General features: G+C 57.0%; 1 protein-coding gene across 1 annotated transcript in view; it reads left to right on the top strand.

Annotated features, from left to right (window-relative positions):
* The window catches only part of AGAP3 (ArfGAP with GTPase domain, ankyrin repeat and PH domain 3), a 129385-nt gene that overhangs the window by 52369 nt on the left and 57759 nt on the right, over positions 1-19257 (top strand). Inside the window, 3 exon segments of the mRNA XM_032182154.1 lie at positions 1821-1955; positions 7472-7599; positions 15932-16087. Of these exon segments, the coding sequence (XP_032038045.1) occupies positions 1821-1955; positions 7472-7599; positions 15932-16087 (419 nt within the window).

Genomic DNA, 19257 nt, shown 5'->3' with positions numbered 1-19257 from the left:
TGAAGGATTTCACGCTGACGCATTGCTCCTCATCCCTCTGGGTGAGCTGCAGCAGGAAGGGGTTGAGGGACGGCGGCTTGCTTCCAGCTCCCAAAGGGAGGCCTGAGCAGTTGAGCACCGTCACCCCTGGGGTGCTGCCAGCCCGTGTGTGGATGTGGAGAGCAGCAGCAGCCCAGAGCTGCCTTCCTCCTCCTCCTCCCCTGCGCTGGGCTGGAGTCAGGCAGCGCGGGAGCTTTTGGGCAGCAGCGAGGGTGTGGGGAGGGCGCAGGTGCCTGCAGCCCCCGGCACGCAGCAGGCTCCTGGGCAGGGGAGCTGCTGGGCCAGAAGCAGCCCTTGAGCTGGATCCCTGCATCCCGCAGCGTGGTGGGGCAGCCCGGCCTCTGAGAGCCAAACTGCAGTGCCCAGGAGGCGTGGATGGGGGCATCGCTGCCGGCCTCGGAGCTCCGTGCCTCCAAACTGAGCGTCTTTCTTGTCTGTAGATACAAAGCACAGGCAGGAGGGAGCCTGACCACGTTCTCTGGATGCAATGGTGACAACAGAGAGAGAGGGAGCAGGGGACGGAGGACACAGGAAAAAAAGTCTTGGCAGGACCCAGATCCTGAGCAATGCAGCCAGTTCGCACAAAGAACCTCGTAGGTTGGGAGCAGGCAGTGAAGGAAAGGAGTCTCAGGGAGCCTACTCTGAACCCCAAACTAAGTGTAGGATAACTTGTTAAACTTCAGGTATTCAAAGACTGTGCAATTAGTTTAGGACCAAGGGATCCTGTTTTGGGACTGGTGCAGGCACGTGCTGGGAGGGGAGGCTCAGGAGTGAGAAAGAGAGAAGGCGGGGGGGCCGTGCTGGAGGTTGTCCCAGGTTCAGAGCCAGCCTGAGTTCACAGCCTTGGTGCAGTCGCACAAAGCAGCCCGCCAGGCAGCTCCGAGAGGACTTCTGTGTAATGCCAGTCCCAGGATTCCCTCAGCTCCTCTTGAGGGTTCATCGACAGCTCTGGCTTGTCCTTGGCATGGCTCCGAGGAATTCAAATTGGATTCCTCCTGGGAAGGTAGGTTTTCCAAGCTGCGTGAGCAGTGAGTAGCTAACTGGGATACAAATTAAGCTTATTTGTTGGTGTTGTCCACAAAGACCCTCCCTGCGAGTGCATCCTAGCAGAGCCATCTTTCCCAATTAACTGAAGATGATTTCTCCCTTTTGGTTCTTCAATCTGTAGAGTTGGCCGTACGAGCTAAACTGATCAAGACTGACAGAACCATTTCACTCTGCAAATGCAGCAGACTTGCAGATGAGCACACTTGGTAGTTAGAGCTGCCTTGACCCGGGGCACACTGACAGACGCAGCGTTAGTCACTGCTGAGGCACGTCAGCGCCGTGCAGCCTTGTGCAGACGAGGCCCTAAGGTCTCACTGCCTACATCTTTGCCCCAAGCTCTTTGTCTGGTGTCTCTGGGTGTCCTTCAGTTGTCTTCATCAGCCACGCTGCTTACATGGTGTGAGTTCTTGGTGGTGTGTCCAGTTCCCCACATCCCCGCTGCCTGGTCTGGCCAGCCACATCTCCTGCTTGTTTCTGGCATGGTCTTCAAAAGCAGCAGTGACTGGATGGTTAGAGTTGGATGAGGTTCATTAAAACAAAACAAAACAAAAAACATTAACCAGTCATATTTCTACAAGTGTGGGACTTTGTTGTCTTAAGCATTTATGTGGCGTGGGGTGTGCTTTGGAGGTGGGTGTCAGCGTGAGGAGTGGGGGGAGGCCGGGGGTGCCCTGGGACTCGGGTCGGTGGGACGCAGGTGTTTGCTTCTAACCCCCTCTGCCCTTGGTTTCCAGATGCCATCAGCGCCACAAATCCCCGGGTCATCGATGACTCTCGGGCACGGAAGCTTTCCAACGATTTGAAGCGCTGCACGTACTACGAGACCTGTGCCACCTACGGACTGAACGTGGAGAGAGTCTTCCAGGATGGTAACTGCAGCGGGTGGAGGGTGTCTGGGCCAGGCGGGCAGCAGTGCTGCCCAGCACATAGGCGCACAGGGTCCGTACCCAGCTCCCAGTTAGGAAGGAGTGTGGCAGCGAGGCAGAACAAGTCAGGCACACGCTCACTTGTGGTGCAGTTGCTTTACTCGCACAGACAGGTCCTAGGAGTGCAGCTTGCAGTGTGTGTGGCACAAGGGACCATATAGCTGGGCCGGTGGCCCCTTTCTCCTCCATGTCTTGCAGGGTCTGTCCCCCAGGGACCTGCTTCTTGCATGAGCAGAGCTGCAGGGGTTGCTGCATCCCCCAGGTGGGCTGTGCCGCCCAGCAGGCTGTACGAGCCAGGGGACTCGTGTGGCTGCAGAAAGGGGGTTGGTGGCATTTTGTGGAGGAGAGGGGGAGGCGCAGCGGGACCCCTGAGTGCTGCGGGTAGGGGAACAGCAAAGAGCATCCAGACAGAGCAGCTTGTGGGAACAGTGCTTGGAAAGGCATTTCTGCTGAGACTTGGGTCTGCGTGACAGGGATGTTGTAGGCGGAACAGGAATCCTATACCACGTCCTAGGATTTCACAATCTGCTCAAATAAACCTAGACCCTGACCTGTATCGGGACTGTGTATTCTCCTGTTCCCTTTCTCTGTGTTGTCTTCTGGAGTGCAGCTGGGAAGCTGTGCTCAGTGCCGTGAGTAAGAAATCTTGTTGGGAAGGGTCTGTGCAGAGCTGGGTGGCCAGCTCATAGGGTCGTAGAGTGGTTCGGTTGGAAAGGACCTTAAAGATCATCCCGTTCCAACCCCCTGCCATAGGCAAGGACGCCACGCACCAGATCAGGTTGCTGCCTCCTCTGACCTGGTCTTGAACACCTCCGTGCCACTTTCTCATCTAACAAGAAGCAATCACTGACCTTTTTGGACAGCAAGTTAATGTCTGGTGGTCTGGCACGACAGCTGTGGGTGTGTGGTGGGAGGCTGAGGGTAGCACTCTTCCTTCACAAGGTGCCCCCAGTCTGCAGACGGTGCTGCTCAGTGTGGGGAGCGCTGAGGGGAACTCCAGATCTCCACGTTCGCTGGTCAGAGGTTCACCAAGAACTGGCTGACAGCAGCTACTGTGCTGCCCTCGGTTCTGCTCAGGTGCAGCAGAGACTGCTCCTCTGCACCTAGAGCAGTTTCTGGCCATTTGTTCTCAGGCTAAGCTCTGTGCTGTGCAGGGATCAGGACTGTGCTTGTTAGTGCACGTCACTGTAATCCTGTTATATCTTCCGGAGTGACAGGGGCTTTCTGTGAGCAGTCAGGCTGCTGAGAGTCACTCTAAAAAAGGGTGCATGACGTGGAAGTTACCCCTTTTCTGCTTCCAAGGATGATTTCTCTTGTGCAGCCTGGCACGAGCCCCCCTGGAAACGCTGTTTGGTATTTGCTATGGGAAGTGCTCTTCTCGTTCTTTGCATGTTGCTTCCAGCATCAGATGCTGTCCCAGTTACTGCTGCTGTGACAAGGTGGGGCGGTCTGCCTGTGTCTGCACATACAGCTTGTGGGTGATGCTGGCCCCAGCAGGAGGAGGGATAAGGGCTGGGCTGTCCTGTAGTGCCCACTGCCCTGTGGGCAGTACCTTTAGCTTCACAACTTCACCAGGGTGTGAGTTTGCTCTAAGGGGTAGGTTAATGTTGTCCTCTCACAGGTACCAGAGCTCACAGTGAGGTGGGAGAAACTTTTCTTCTGGTTTCTTGGCTTTGGAGTTGTAGGGTTAAAGAGTTTTATTGTCGAGCTTGCCTTCACAGACTGCTGTATGCAGAAATCTCCTCGAGTTTGGAGGATGCCAGGACAATAGCAAGGAGCCATCAGCATGAGGGTGCCTCAGCTCTCAGGCTTCATCTTAAGAAAATTCCTGTATCAAGCAGAGGTTAGAGAGCTTACTGTCAAGAGCCCTTTGTCAGTGATTATCTTGGTGGTGTTCTGGGAAAACGACCCAGGCTCAGTGCTGGACATGCACGGGAGGGCAGCAGCTGTGCTGCCACTGCTGGGGCTGGCTCCCGAGCTTCACCTCAGCAGCAAGCCCAGGGACAGAAGTCCTGTGAAGTCCTCTCCTCGCAGGGCTCCAAGCACCAGAGAGGAGAGCAGAACTGGCAGAGCACAGCAGAGCTTGGTGGCCTTCCTCACTGCCTGCCGGGCCCCTGCTGCTGAGGTACTGGCAGTGTTGCTGCCGTTTGTCTCCCCTCCCAGCAGCAAGGTGCAGTCCAGGACTTCAGCTTGAAAGCCCAAGGGTGGTCCTGGCTCCCTCCGTGGGGCTGTGTGGGTTTCTGTGTCCTGAGTGGGCACCGTGACGGGGTGTCACTCCTTCTGCGGGGCTGTGAACTGGCTGCTCCAGGACCGCAGCGATGGGCAGCATCGCGCCTCTTGCAGGGCAGCGTGTGGCTCTTCTCGGGGGCTGTTCGGCAGGAGCACTTCATAGAGAGGCCAGGAGGTTTTGTACAGGGGTTGTGCAAGGCCCTGTGATTTCAGAAGGTGCTGTCACACCGCCGAGGATTTCTCTGCAGGGTCCTGGGTGGGTCACCACAGACCTTCACATGTGCTGCCTCTGCATCCCCATATCCTCCCCACACTGACCGCTGCTGCTGGCATCTGTAGGGAGATTGCTCCAGAATGTCAAGGGCAGAGTGCAAATGATACGCTTTAAAATGCCACGTGTGATGCTCAAGTGCTAATACATACAGCAGCATCATACGTGACATTTGGCAAACAAATGTCAGTCAAAGAATCCGGACAGAGGCTCAGTCTGAGGGACAGGGCTCAGTGGTTGTACAGCGAAGAGCTGTGCATGGCGAGCAAAGAAATCTTCACGAGCAAATGACCCCAGACAGAGTCTTATGGGATGACAGAACTTATCCTTGAAAAAGTCCTGATGATGTTCAAGAACTGGAGGAACCTCTGCCCATTGAACAGAAACTTGAAAGCCGCCCTCAAGATGCCCCAGATAAGGTCGGTGAGGTTCTAACAGCTGTGTGGTTTGCTGGCCTCATCAGGAGTCCCACTGTTACCACTCACGGTCCAGGGCTAGCGGCAAGGCAGAGCCGGTGCCAGGCTGCTGGCCTGAGGCAGCAGCTGCTGGTGAGTGGTTCTGAATCCTTCCTCCATCCCTGGCTTTCTCCCACTGGTGATGTTCTCAGTCTGCCCGTTCCAGGACACCCCTCTCACCTTGCCTTTTCCTCTGCAATAGGACCTGCTGTATCCTGGGTACTGGGAAAGCTCCTGACCTGAATGTTCCTTTTCCATGAAACTCTGGGAAGCTGTCCTGAATTGCATAAAGTCCCCTGTCCTGCAAGGCAAAAAGGTTTCCCCTGCAGGCCATGCAGGACCTTATCTTCTCATGTTGTGTCCCATCTAGTTTGGACTCTGCTCTGCTTGAGATGTCTGGAACGGTTTTTGACTTCTGCTGTGGGTGCTTGGATGTCCTCTTACTGTGATGGGGGTTTCTGGCTGCCATGGCATTCCTGAGGTCTTCCTAGCTACAGTTTGTCCTGCTGTGGGCGTTCTGCTGGGAACGTTTGATCCTACAACTGTTAAATGAATTTATGCACATTCAATAGTAATGTATGGCTGAAAAAAAGTCTTTGCTCAGCACTCTGCCCTTTGGTGTCAATAAGACAAGAAAACTCCCACTAACATGCACTCCTTGTGGCCTCCACCAGCCACAGCCAGTCCTGATGGGTTTCCCTGCTCCACTGCTGCTGCTCCATCAGTGCTCCCCCCTTCTCTGGTCCACGAAGTTCTTCACCAAGCAGATAACGTCAGGTCACCAAGCCAGTAAGTGGTAGTGAAGACACGCGTAGACTCCGTGCAGAGCAAGGAGAGACTGAAAAAAGCAGCAGCTGCCAGTGGCAACTCAGCGAGCCGCCCTCGTTCCCTGTCACTGGGCTGAGCAGGAGCAGGACTCTTCTGAGGCAGCCTGTGCGGGGCAGTGCTGCTGTCCCCACTGAACCTGCTGGCCAGACTGCACCTCTGCCTGCGATCGGGGTCTGCGTCCTGCAGACCTCACTCTGCTCTGCATCGAAAGCCTTGGTTTACTTGCAGCAGGTAGAAATTCACCGCTAAATCAGCAGCCTCAGCTGTTCTCCTTTCAGTTTCAGGGAGGCAAGCAGAGGTATTCTCGAGCTTGGTATCTGTTGCCCCAGGTCTGCTGCTGCACCCCGGAGATCAGCTCCTCTTACAAGGCTTAAAAGCTATGGGCTGTGGCCATGAAGTTCCAGCTCTGAGGGCCACGTTGTCTTAGCTGGGGGTGTCTCATCCCCGTGGCATCGCCAGTCCTGCATCCTGCCTGTCCCAGGCAGCCCTCAGAGAGCCCAGGGGCGTGATGGCAGCGGTGGGCTCTGCATGGTGTGCCTGGTCCGAGTTAGAAAATGCATACATAGCAAACGGTGGATGAGGCTGGCAAGAGGAGAGGGCGGAGGGGAGGAGAGTAGGAAGGAAACAGCAGATGAACAGGGTATGCTTGGTGGGTGTAGGAGGGGTTCCTGCTATTTATGGGACTAATGCTTAGCCTGGGAGTCCGGACAGGCTTCCAGCTGTATCAGACGGACAGGTAGCAGCAGTGGCCCAACAGGACTTTGCATTTGTTATCAGCACCTGACTTTTCCAGATGGGTTTAGTCCTGCCATGTGTACGGTGCAGCATCTTCCATTCTTCTGGAAAGGAAACTTGACAGCTCCTCTGCTGCCAGGGTGCCCGACAGGAGGCACGTTGGGTTGGAGCTGTGGTGCTGGTCAGTGCCTGTGGTGATCCCAGCACCCTGAGTCGTGTTCTTCCTTGTGCTTAAGGGGGTATGCAGCCAGCATGGAACAGGAACATACAGCACGGAAATGCAGCGTGCCTCCTGATTCCCCACAGCCTAGCTAGTTGGCTGCCACCCTCTTTGGTCAAGCTGTGTGTTTCCTGACATGGTAGGAGACTGGGAAGGTTGAAGTGGAATTTGGGGCTTTTGACATCAGGCAGTGAGCTTGAAGGACCTGGGAGAGTTGTTTCTGAAGCCAGTTTTTAGACCATCTGGAGACCACGAGTGTCACACAAGCCCAGGGGTGGCGTTGCCCAAAGTACTCGGTCTGTAACTGGTTCCTGTAGGCACTGTGAGGGGGTGACTGGGAACAGACTGCCCCGGGATGCTCCAGCAGCAGCCCGGGGCTCCGGGTGGCTCCTTGGTGTCCACATGAAGCCACTGCTCTGTGCGGCACCCTAATAGAGTGGGATGGCCTTTGGGGACTCAGCGTGGGAGGCCTGCCCTGCTGGAAGAGCTGCTGGCACACCGTCACCTACAGCTGTGCGCTGTGGCAGTGGCAGCAGCGGGATCTCAAAGTTGGGTGTCCTGCAGAAATCCTTCTTGCTAATATGGGGCGGCACAGCCCGAGCCCCAGGTGTTGGCCTTGGTCAGAGGAAGGGTTTGGGTGTCAATGAAGCAGTCCAGAAATTTGGGGGCGGGTGGGGAAGTTGTATTCTGGACTCTGACCCTGTCCCTTTCTTTCTTCCAGTGGCTCAGAAGGTGGTGGCTCTACGGAAGAAGCAGCAGCTTTCCATCGGTCCCTGCAAGTCCCTGCCCAACTCACCCAGCCATTCGTCTGTCTCTGCGGCCTCCATTCCTTCTGTTCACATCAATCAGGTGGGAAACGGGAACAGGAGAAGCCAGGGTGTCCCCGTGCTTCCCACCCCTGAGGGCACTCAGTACCCGGCCTGTTAGCCTAGCTTTAGACTCACACTACAGCCATGGAGTAACTTTTGGAAGAGCAGAGCACTCACCTGGGGCTCCTCTGCACAGCCCAGCAGCTCGCTGCTTACCCTGTGGTCAGGCTTCCTGTACAAACCCCTGGATCTAGCTCACGGTCTCCAATGATTGTGGAGTGCTCCTGGAGCAGCTCTGCAGAGCTGTGAGCACCTACAGGGAAGCTCTTGGGCCAAGCAGGAGGTCTGTGAGCCAGGCCTTGGGCTGTCTCGGCAGTGCAGGCAAGCCCAGTGGGCTCGTGGTCCTGCTCCCCTTGGAGCCAGGAGCCTGGTGGTCTTGTATACATACACAGCCAGGGGGCTTCTTTGGGGTGTCTGTGCAGGGGGTGGTCAGCGGTGAATTCAGAGGGAAGCACAGAGGAGGGAGCTGGAGGTGTTTGTTCTGTGACCATGGGGAAGCAGAACTGTGGCAAAAGGGGCAAGTCAGAGCCAGGCTGGCATAGCGGGTGGCTGCTGAAGGAGACCCTTGTTTCATTAGGGCTCTGCTGCAATTCCCAGCGTGTGCATACATGCCGAGCTGGCTCTCTGGTGAAAGACGTGAGAAACTGAACTCTACTGCTTCTCGGGCAGTCAAGCCAGTAGATTAAATCTCCAAAGCAATTGTTGTGTTGAAGTCATAGGATCTGTAGCAAGGACTTCACCAAATCTGTCTGTTTGGCCCCGTGCTGTCAGACTGGGGAGCAGCAAATACAGCAGTTGGGTTTTTTAAAGACACCAGGCGATGTAGCAAGAGCAGCCGTGAGCCCCTGGACACCTCGTCAATGAGCAACAGATGAAATGACTTCTGAGGAAGAGAGTAGCTAAGGACTCAGAGGAGCATGTAAAACTGAAAAAAAAAAAAAAAAAAAGCAAAGCCAGTTTAGGAAAACAAACTGCTAGATTGACGCTTCTTCATGAGGGGATTGGCTTTGACCCCAAGGTTGTATAAACCTGTGAAGCCCCAGAACAGCTTCTGGTACCACCACGGGGAGGTTGTTCTTACACAAGCCTGAGTAATGTCTGCAGCCACTGTTCTGACCCTTACATAAACATTTTTGACATACCCACGTAAAGCTTGTGCCTGCCTGTATAGGTTTCTAGTGCTGGACTGTGAGTAGATCTGTACAGATTTTTGCAGACTTGTGCCAGCTTCTGGTGCCCCAGGGCACCTGGGCACGGGCCAGCTCAGATGAAGTCTCTGTGTAAGTGAATACGCTGCGCCCTGACTGGCAGCCAGAACCGCCTGGCGTTGTGATCAGGGCTTGCTCGTGTCCAGTGGGCTCAGGATGGAAGCAGAGAGAGCACAGCTGCCTTCTAAACACACGCAGCAGTGCCGTGCCCTGCAGTATGCCCAGTTGTGGGGGCTTCTTGAGAATCTTAACAGGAAGCATCCAAGGTGAAGAGCAAAGTCCAGAAAATGTAGGTTTAAGTGTGTATAGTACTTAGAGGATTTTCTTAGCAGACAAATTGTAAATAGTCAAATACTTTTGGGAATGAGGGGCAGTCTGTTTGGGAATCGGAGCAGGGTGGAGGATGGCCACGGGCAGAGTTCTTCAGGGAGCAGCTGAATACTTGTTTAATATTTTCTTCTATGTCGAAAGTATGAAAAGAGTCCTGATAAGTGTGTGCTAATGGCACTCGCTATGCCTAGCAACATGTTTGTAATGAGGACAAAAATGTGTTCCCCGTGTATGGGGTGTGGTGATGCCGGACTCAGTCTGATGCCAGTCACTCATGTAAGTATGTATTAAAGCTGGCATAGGAACAGAAAAAGGCTCGTGGGAGGGAGGAGACCCTAATGCAAGAGGATGTCAAGCACTTGGCTTGTTTAGTTTAGAAAAGCAAAGGCTGAAAAGGGACCAAACCCAACCTCAGAAATACACAGCTGTGAAAGAAAAGAACTTTTTAAGAAAATATGGTGCTAGTACAAAAGGGGTGGATTTAAGGGCAGCCGTGGGGAAGCAGGGTTTGGGCATCAGAAGAGGTTTCAAACAGTGTGGCAGGAGCTTTGTTAGAGATTTTTGCTCAGAAACATCCCCACTTTCCTTCCTGCAGCATCCCTTTCAGCCCGGTTTGCAGAAGACTTCTGTGTAGAGGTGAATGCTGGCTCCTGGGCTCTGAGGCAGGGCCTTTCCTCTCAGTACCCTGCTGTGCTCCTGTGGCTTTGCTGCAGGGACCTAGGTAGTTCTGGTGAACCAGAGCCATTAAAGGGAAGTAATGTAGCATGCAGCTAAAAGGAAATTGCAGCTAATTGTGAGGCCTTTCTAAACAAGAAGTAGTTACTGATTGCGGGGATGGCAGCAGTGTCAGCAGTAATGACAGGCCATGTCCTTAGGAGCTTCTGCTGTCTCTGTCTTCCCTTCCCCATCCATGCTCTGCACCTGTCTAAAGCTTTGCCTGTCCCTTTGCTCGGCAAACCTGGATGCCACAGTGAGGATCAAAGTCAATTTTGGTTCCTCGGGTGTTCTGTGGCTTCACCACAAACCCTTTTGGTTCCCAGTGACCCGCTGCAGTAATCTCTGCCTTGGTGTTTACACATTTCTGTTCCATTATAGAAAGTACTTCTCCTAAAAATAGAGTGTGAAGTAGTGGAACTGGTGAGTGATGGTGAAACACTGTGAAGCGTTTCTGCATTCTCACTTGGGCTCAGCAGTCAGATTCTGGAAGTGCTTCCCAGTGTCCCCAGAGAAAATCCAACTGCCTTTGAGGAACACGAGTGCGCTGGTTCCTGACGCTTGTCACGTGCCCGGGCCAAGCAGCCCACATACTCGGGTGTGTGTCATGCTGCCCGTGCAGGAAACGCAGCCAGCACCGAGCACAGCGAACAGGCAGCTGCCAAAGCCACAGCAGTTACTGCAGCCAGGGTGCAAAACAGCCTGGAATCACTGCTCAGGGGCGCGCTGCGGTGGTGGTGGTGGCAGGCGGAGGGCAGGGGCTCCAGCAGGAGCCAGAGCAGCGGTCCCTAACTAGAGGAGGAGCTCTGGGAGGAGACGGGCAGGCACTGTGCCACCAGCAGGGAGGAATCAGTGACAGGGTGTTTGCAGAGCAGGGCTGTTCTGCCTTTTTGCTATTTAAGGGCACGGGGATCTCTCCGGGGTTTCTTACTTGCCCCTGCTAGCAGGTGCCGAGGCAGGGACGAGGACCTCAAGGAAGGATTTGGGAGCTCAGGATTTAGCATAGAGATGAGATGGAAAGAAGCCAGACAAAGAATACAAATTAGGAGCTTTGTTTTGTCTTGTAGTGCAGCTGGGTGTTGCCTGCCCTTTCCCCTGGACTGTCGCTCTTCCCTTCTGCAGCAGCTACAGCCAGGGCGCGTTTCCCTTTGTAGCTGTGTGCCCGGGGATGGTGGTGCCCCAGGAGGAGAGGGGCATTCTGCTTGGTGCCTGGTGCCACGAGGCAGCTCTGCCTTCTGGAGCTGCTGGTGGCTCTGGTCTTCTGGAACTGGGGACAAGTGGTCCCTGCAGAGGGTTGCTTACAGGCAGGCAGGGGCTGGGACACGGCCTTGCTTCTTTTCCTAGTCGTAGGGACATCTCTTCTGGAAGTAGTTTAATATTCCAGGCCAAACTATTTTTTTAGGAAGCGGACACTGCTGGTGTCCTGGCAGTCTGGCCAGTCCCTTGCAGTTACTGGGAGCAGAGAGGCCCCAGCAGACCCTGGAGTTTCGTCACCCAGCTGTGGGAGAGCTTTCTCCACCTGCTGAGAGGTGATGGATGGTTTCCACACCCTCGTGGCCGTGCCAGCTGCCCGAATGGGCAGGACTCCGTGGCAGCGGTGCTGCAGGGCGTGTGGTGGTGTCCTTGCAGGATGGGTGATCCTATTTACGAAGCAGCTCTTGAACTAGCCAGTTGCCCTGGTTCCCTTTCTGTCTTTGGGAGCCGTGGGTTATTTTGCTTTTATTCCACAGCAGCGAGTGGTGCCACAGAGGGCAGTGCTCCCATCCAGGCAGAGATGCCAGCTGCAGCAGCGGGCCAGCTGTGACAAGGTTTTCCTACGAGGGCCCAGCTGGTTCACCAGCACTGTGACCCTGACCGCTGTGCCCAGCATCGCCCCACGGGGCAGGGACCGGGGCCAGCACCTGGCTCATGGGCAGCGGGTCTGCTTCTGGCACCCATTCAGACACCCTCGGATGCCCCAGGCCCAGCAGTCCCCAGGGAAAGCTCTCGTCTACCTGCTGGCTCGGGCTCTCCTCTCAGGTGTCCTGCCTGGCTGTGGCTGGGCCAGCAGGTTGGATGGGCTGGGAGCCCAGTTCCTCTGCTCCAGTTCCTCCGCTCGGCCCCTGCCACCCGCTCCCTCTGGCAGCTGCCTGTCCCCTGCCTGCAGGGCGCGGGTGGGAGCTCCGTGGGCCAGCAGAGGCTTGAGGTGCTCGCTGGGAGTTCCTCCACCTGATTTCCTTACTGTTCCTACCCCTTTCTCCGTCTTTCTTCAGGGTCTGAGATGCCCTTAGGAGTACCCCAGGCTGTGGGATGAGTCATCGCTGCCTGTTTGCTGTGGGATGGAAGTTTGTCTTTCTGCCAGGGAACTCGTTCCCAGAAGCTGGCAGGAGGTAACAGGCACCCCACACGGAACCTTGCAGGCTGCTCGGTCCCCTGGGGTTCGTGTCCCTCTGCACTGCGTGTCCGGCCCCACTGATCTGCCTTCCCGGGTCAGTGCACCCCACTTTCACAGAGCAGCCTTGGTCTGCAGTCCTGCACAGCCTCTGGACTGAAAAAAGAAAGTGTTTATCGAGACTGTAGTTAAGGAGGGCAGACAAAAGGACTGGAAACCTAAAGTTTGCAAGTGAAATGAAACACCAACTGCAGTTCACCTGTGCTCGGTACCAGGAACCTCCCTGCCTGTTGCAGCATGTTCAGCAGTTGGTGTGTGTGTTGCAGCAGCTCGAGCAGCAGGCATCTGCACTTCCTCGTGGGAGCCTGCGTCCAGCAGCCTGCTCAGCTCCTGATGCCCTCCACTGTGGTTTCGTGGTCTGTACGCTTCTGGCTCCTTCCCTGTCCCTGTGCAGGTGCTGAGTCGGTGGCTGCTGCTTGTTTGCACTCTTCCACTCACAGCCCTTCCCAGATTTCACTCCCTGTTCCACCTTTGTCTTTGCACACCAAGGGTTACTACGTTTTCACTTTGGCTGAGTTCTTCCCTGCTGCAGCACCCTATAGCACTGTCGGTGTTCTTTGAAGTTCACAGCGTGCACCCATTACACACTGGTAGGAAGGATCTCCTACGTGTGTTTTACTAAGCCGTCAGCTTCCACTGTGTTTTAGGTTGCAATAGCGACCACAGGTGGTTGTTTAGGTAGATCAAGCAAAACAACTGCCAGGAGCAAAAATGAGGCGTCTGCCCAGACCTGTCATCTTGTCAGGGTTCTCCCACATGCTCAGGATTTGTTTCGGGTCCCTGGATCTCTGCTGACGCCTTTGGGCAGCCTGCTGCAGCTGAGCAGTCAAGTGGCTCAGGATTGCCTGTGTAACCAGCGGCTGCACTGCTGGGGGATTTCTCCTCTGCACAGCACTAATGGGGTGGTGCCAGCCCACACATCAGCCTCCGTAGCTTGTGCACGGCACCCTCCAGCCCTTGTGCCTTTCCTGAGGTTTGGGTGTCCATGGGACACCAGCAGGTCAGGAAAGGCAATGTCCTTTACTTGTCCCCAGCACTAGACAAATTTACAGGGTAAAGAAAGCTTTTCTGGCTCGGCAGAAAATTAAAACAGTGTTACAGGGAGTATGTAAAATATAAAACGCAATTTAGCAGTTTCTTGTCAGGAGCTTTAATGTCTCACCTAACATAAACAGTATTTGCCCCAGCTGCTGTGGCAGGAGCTCAAACTCTACAGCCTCTTCTGAACTGAAGAGGAACCTCAGCCTTCATAAACGTGCTGACAAGGCAGCTGAAGCCCTCAGAGCCAGCCAGGAGAGCACCTCGGAGCAGTCACTGGGCTACTGGCAGCCTTGCCTGCCCCCCTTCTTGGGTAGCCCATTCTCTGTGTTGCAGCATCAACCATCTCTTCCCTCATACATCTTCAATTTTATTTTTGACATAGTTTGCACGTTATGCATCAATTAAATACTGATTGTGCAGGTGGTGTTACGCCTGATCATAAAGCTGGGCTGTGTCAGCAGATTCTCTTCCACTCTCTGGCCCTCGCTTTCTGCACCTTTTCAGTCATCACCGCGTTTGCAGAACCTGTGGAGTGCAGGGGCTGTCTTCAGGAGTCGCTGGCAGGACGGCGTGTTGCTTTGCTTCTGCGTGTCCCTCGTGGTCCTGGCTCCTGTGGGACCTGCCAGCAGAAATCCCTTGTGCAGCACAGGCTTTGTCGGCTGGATGGCCTCCAGAGAACCTTCTTGGTGACGTGCACTCCGCACAGAGTGCCCGGCCTCTTCTCTGCCCAGAGAAGTGCAAGCAGACCAGGTCCCCTGTCGGTACCAGTGCACCAGAAGTGTTCCTGTCTCTGCACAGACCTGAGACACCCCAAGCCCCACACCTGCAGGGACACCGCCTTGCAGCAGGGCTTTCTTGGAAGCCACAGAGCAGCTGCCTGGCTGCCTGCTCCTTTTTGAGCTGCGTGTGGTGGCAGGCTGGTGCAGGGAGCAGCTCAGCCCGAGTCCCCGTGGCGTGAGGCTCCTTTCCCTGCTGGGCAGGCAGCAGAGCACCTTTCGCTTCTGCTGCCCTGCCTGCAGCATGGAGTTAGGGCCCTCAGCCCCAGCTGCAGGTGGTGGCCGTCACTGCATGGCTCCCCGCGGGCTTTACCTCCCTGCTGCAGGCCCAGCCTGGGGCTGTTCCAGTTCCCGGTGGTCCTGGCAATGGGACAGACACCGTAACCCATGCAGGGAGCCATGTGAGGCCATGAAGGACGTCCATTTCGGGCCCCCTCTACACTGGACTTCCCTGCAGCACACCTCACTGCCTCCAGCAGCAGTGGTCCCTGCTTGGCTGGTTCCTGGGTGGCACTTTCCTCTCTCAAGTTCTCTTTTGCGTGCCTTCTCCTCCTCTGCTCATAAGAGATGAGACAGGCTGTAGCATGAGTTATGGGTTACATAGCCTGAGTGAAAGCTGCAATTTTTTTTTTAGGAGACTAGGCTGTGGCTTGCAGCAGCTGCAGTGCCTGTATAGCCTCTTTCACATTTCTAATGTTTCTTAATTGCTTGTCACGGAGCAGGGCTCAGATCCCACCAGGCACAGTGTGCAGGCAGTGTTTTCTCACTGAGCATCCTTGGTGGATCCATGTTCCACGCGTGCTGTGCTCCTGCTTTCTGCTCTGCACACAGGAGAGGCCCCGGCCACCGCTGACTGCAGCAAGTGAGCTGAGGGCTGGCAGCTCCCCAGAGGGCTCCAGAGCTCTCCTAGGCCGCAGGGGCAGTTTCTTCAACATACTTTTAAAATACAGTTCAAGGATCAGAACAGCCAAAAAGAGCCCGGGATGCCAGGAACCCATCTCAGGCGAGCCATGCGGCTGGGCCTGCCCCTCTCCCAGTAGTTAAGCTACTTAGAGAAGATGCAGCATGTTGCCCCATGTGTTTCCAGACACGGCCACTGCAGCTGAGGCCACAGAGGCCCACAGGCACGAGAGGCCTGTGCCACCCTTGAGGTCTCCTCGGATAAACCCCAAACCCAGCAGTTTCACATCGAGCATGATCGCGACTCACGGCACCCAACGCTTCAAGGTGTTGCAGGGGCCAGGGCCTGACTCAGGGTTGCACGTCCCCCTTGGGATCGTAGCTGAGACTGGAGGGGGGACCAACAGGGCCGGGGAGCCAGGCGGCTCCAGGCTTCCTCGCAGCTTTGTGTTTAGGGGCCCCCGAGGAGAGGTGGGTTCTCTCCAGCAGGCAGCGCGAGGCTTGGGCTGTGCTGGGCCTGTGCTGCTCTGAGAACAGAGGCAGCCAGGCTGTGAGGGGCCGCGTGGTTCCTGCTGCCTCTGTGCCCTCACACCAGGCTCCATCAGGACAGGCGTCCTTGGCATGTTGCACCGCAGCCAGCATCCCTGGGACTGTTTGCTGCTTTTCCCTGTCAATTCCAGGATTTTATTGTTCTACCAGTGGAAAAACTGGAGCAGAGAGAAGGGAAGCAGCTCTCCCAGGGTCCCCCACAGGGTAGGAGCCAGGCACGGAGCAGGGTGTCTCCCACGTCCCAGTCCTGTGCCGCAGCTCCTTGCCCCGGTGCACGGGGCTGTGCAGGCAGAAGATGTCCCTGCAGCCGTGCCCCCGGCGGCCCTGCCTCTCGCTGAGTGTCCCCGTCTCGTTTCGCCCTAGGCCACCAACGGCGGAGGAGCCTTCAGTGACTACTCCTCCTCTGTGCCCTCCACCCCTAGCATCAGCCAGCGAGAGCTGCGGATTGAGACCATTGCTGCCTCCAACACGCCCACCCCCATCCGCAAGCAGTCCAAGCGGCGCTCCAACATTTTCACGGTAAGCCACGCGGGGCTGCGGAGCGCTGGGGTGCGGCTTCGGAGGCCGGGAGAGGGGAAGGGAGCAGGTCCACAGCAGTCTCGCCCCGCAGGCTTTGGTGCGCTAGGCTGTAGGTGAACCTCTCTCTGCTGGCCAGGGAGGGCCAGAGGCGCAGGGGGTGCAGGAGGGAAGGAGCCTTCTGCATGTGTAGGACCGCGATAGCGAGCACCGTTCCTGGGGTGTGCATGCGTGCGTGGGTGAGCGCCTGAGAGCGAGGGGTGCGCACGGGGCACGCTGGTGTGTGTGCAGCGTGCGCGTGAGCAGAGCTCTGATCGTCGCTGGGCAGAGCTGCACCCTGCGTGTGCACAGCACCAGCGACCTCTGCTCTTCCTCTCCTTGGGACGGCGTCCCCAGAGCGTGGCGTGAAGCCCCCGCTGCTGGGCTGTGCCAGACGGCGCTGTGCAGAGCCCGGCACGTGGCACCGGGCCCCTCGCTCTGGTACCCGAGCCCCACGCCCTGTGACTTGAGCAGTGCGCCTGGGAACTGCCAGGGGGCAGGCAGGGAGGGCAGCGGGGAGCGGAGGCGTTAGGGAGGCAGCGAGGCCGTGGCGCCCCAGGGTGCAGGGATGTTTGCAGCTGTTACCTGCTGGCTGAACCGCAGCCTGCCTCTTGGCATGCTCTCACACCGTGCACACACCCGTGCACGGAGTCCTGCCCACAGACTTACCCTTGCTGTCAGCACAGCCCGTGAGCTTCCCCTTGCTGTTAGCACACACGTACTCTCAGCCCCGTATCTAGGTTAGCTGTCCCCTGCCCCCCACATAAACGTGCTCCTCTCCCCCTTGTACCCGCCTAAATGTGCCGGGCTGAGGCCCTCTCTCCGCCCCATCTCAGTGTGCTTTCCAGCCACCATTGCTCAGTACACCCGTGTCTGCTGTCTGTGGAACTGGCCACCAGAAAGTCATTGTTCGTGTTGCACCACGCTGCCCCGTGTGAACAGCTGCCGTTGCTCCACTCCCAGATCACCCTAATTCACGCGCCCCATCCCTCTCCCTGCACTATTGGCATCCCAAATTCTCCCGGCTCCTTGTGCTGGGAGTGCATCCATCTGCCCCAGCTTCTGACATCCTGGAAGCTTCTCCTCCGATGTCCTGAATGCTCCATGCGCTCCCCATTCGCCTCTCCCCCCCATCCCCTTCTGTGTGCACGTGCTCCCAGCCCCCCCACCGCACGTGCCCGCCCAGGTCCCTGCGCTGCCTGGCGGGGGGCTGCCCCCAGCCTCCTCCCCGCAGCTCACGCCGCCCTTTGCAGCGGCCCCGTGGCTCTGCACGCATGGTTGTTCCCTCACTGCTCCTCCCCTCCGTGTGCTCACGCCCTGGCAGTGCCCTGCCGGTCTCCTGCTGTCGGTGGTCACGCTTTCTGTTGCACTCGAGCGCTGATGGATGCTGCTCCTCCCTCCCCGCCGTTTCTCTCGCTCATGCTTGCTGCTGTGCACCAGTGCGCACGGGCGCTCATGCACTGCTGCCACCCATCCTGCTCGCCTGCGCGCCGACGGGTTCTGGACTCGCCGTCAGCTCATGTTCACGCTCTCTTGCTCCTCCTGGAGCCTGTCAGTGCCATGCTCAGCTCACTGGTGTGGGCACACGCTCATGGGGGGAGGAGGGCTGGCTGCGGGGCTTATGCTTATTTGCTGTGGACGTCACCATCCGTCTAGGGCTCTCACTTGCTCACTCATTCTGGGCTCAAGCTTGCTCACTCTCGCTGTGGGGCTCACCTGTGCTCATCCCGGGCTCGTGCTCACTTGCCGTGGTGCTGGGGCTCACGCTCACTCGCTTGCTCTTGTGCTGGTGCACACACATGGCTCACATTGAAGTCTTCACCCCATTTGGTTGTGGCAGCAGCAGCAGCTCCTGACACCTCCTCCCGCAGTGGGACAGGGCCAGGAAGAGCAGGGAAGAAGGGAAGGGAAGGCTTTTTCTGCCACTAGCTTTACCCAGGCGGGCAGCATAGGTGCAGCCTGCAGCCCCCGTCCCTGTGCTCCCGGGGGCTGCCCTGTGGGGGCTCAGCATGGGGCAGGGCCGCGCTCCGCTCCGGGGGCAGCCGCAGCCCCCATGGCCGTGCTCCCAGCCCCGAGCTGTGCCCGTCTCCTTCCTCTCCAGCCCTCCTCCTCCTCCTCCTGTCCTTCTCCTCCTCCTCTCCTCTCCTCTCCTCTCCTCTCCCGCTCTCCGCGCCCCTGCTCCCGGCACGGGGGTCTGCGTGCCGGGACCACCAGGTGGAGACAGCCGCCCGCCCGAGCCCCCGCCCCGACTGCTGCTGCCGCCGGCTCCTGCTCCGTGGCCTGTCTGTCTGCCTGTCCGCTGGCGCCCCATCTCTGACAGACTCGTGTCCGTGTTCTGAGTATAACTTGCCAAACTCTTTATTCTTTCGATATTTGCAGATATGTGCCACTGTTTCCAACTTTTCATCAACAAAAAGGCCTTTCCAACTCCTTCCAAATTAGAAGATCCAGGTGGTTACACACGGCACCTCTGTACAAATTCTCTCACTTTTCATTGCCTCTCCAGGGCCGGATAAGGGATGGGCACTGGGATTGATCTAAGATTAGAGGCTCGCCCGCCCTCCAGCCAGCATGGGTCCCCCCCTCGGAGACACGCAGGAGCCTTTTAAATCCCCCCAATGTAAAGTCTAGGAAGCGCTGAGACGGCCTGCGCCTGCACTTTAAGCTGGGACATTTCTGGGCCTGCTGGATGCTGTCTAGGCACTTTCCATGCTCGGGGATGCCAGGCGGACGACCCTCATGGGATGGGAAGACCTGCAGACCCGCCGGGACCGGGCGACAGCAGCGAGTGGAGCTGGATGGGCCAAAAGACGCTTTGCTGCTGCCTGCGGGAGCTGCTGTTAGCGCCTGCGCTAGCACTCAGCTCCTTCCTCCCTACTGCACCTCCTGCAGCCTGCATGGACTCCTGCTCCTCCTCCTCTTCCTCCTCGCAGCAGAGCAGCCATCTATGTCTCTTTAGTTTTCTTCTCTTTCAATCTCTTTGTTTTGTTCTGGGCCCAAAAGCCAGTGAATTGGTGTCCCAGGCGCGTGGGGCTCGTGTCCCTTTCTGATCCAAAGCACATGGGGCGCTCCCGGACTGAGGGGGTGTGTAGGACGCTCCAGAGAGACGCTGCCGCTGCCCTTCTGCCATTGTT

The sequence above is a fragment of the Aythya fuligula genome, chromosome 2 (genome assembly GCF_009819795.1).
Source record: "Aythya fuligula isolate bAytFul2 chromosome 2, bAytFul2.pri, whole genome shotgun sequence".
Classification (NCBI taxonomy): Eukaryota; Metazoa; Chordata; class Aves; order Anseriformes; family Anatidae; genus Aythya; species Aythya fuligula.
The sequence above is the reverse complement of the archived record's forward strand: the minus strand, read 5'-3'. Positions and strand labels throughout refer to the sequence as shown.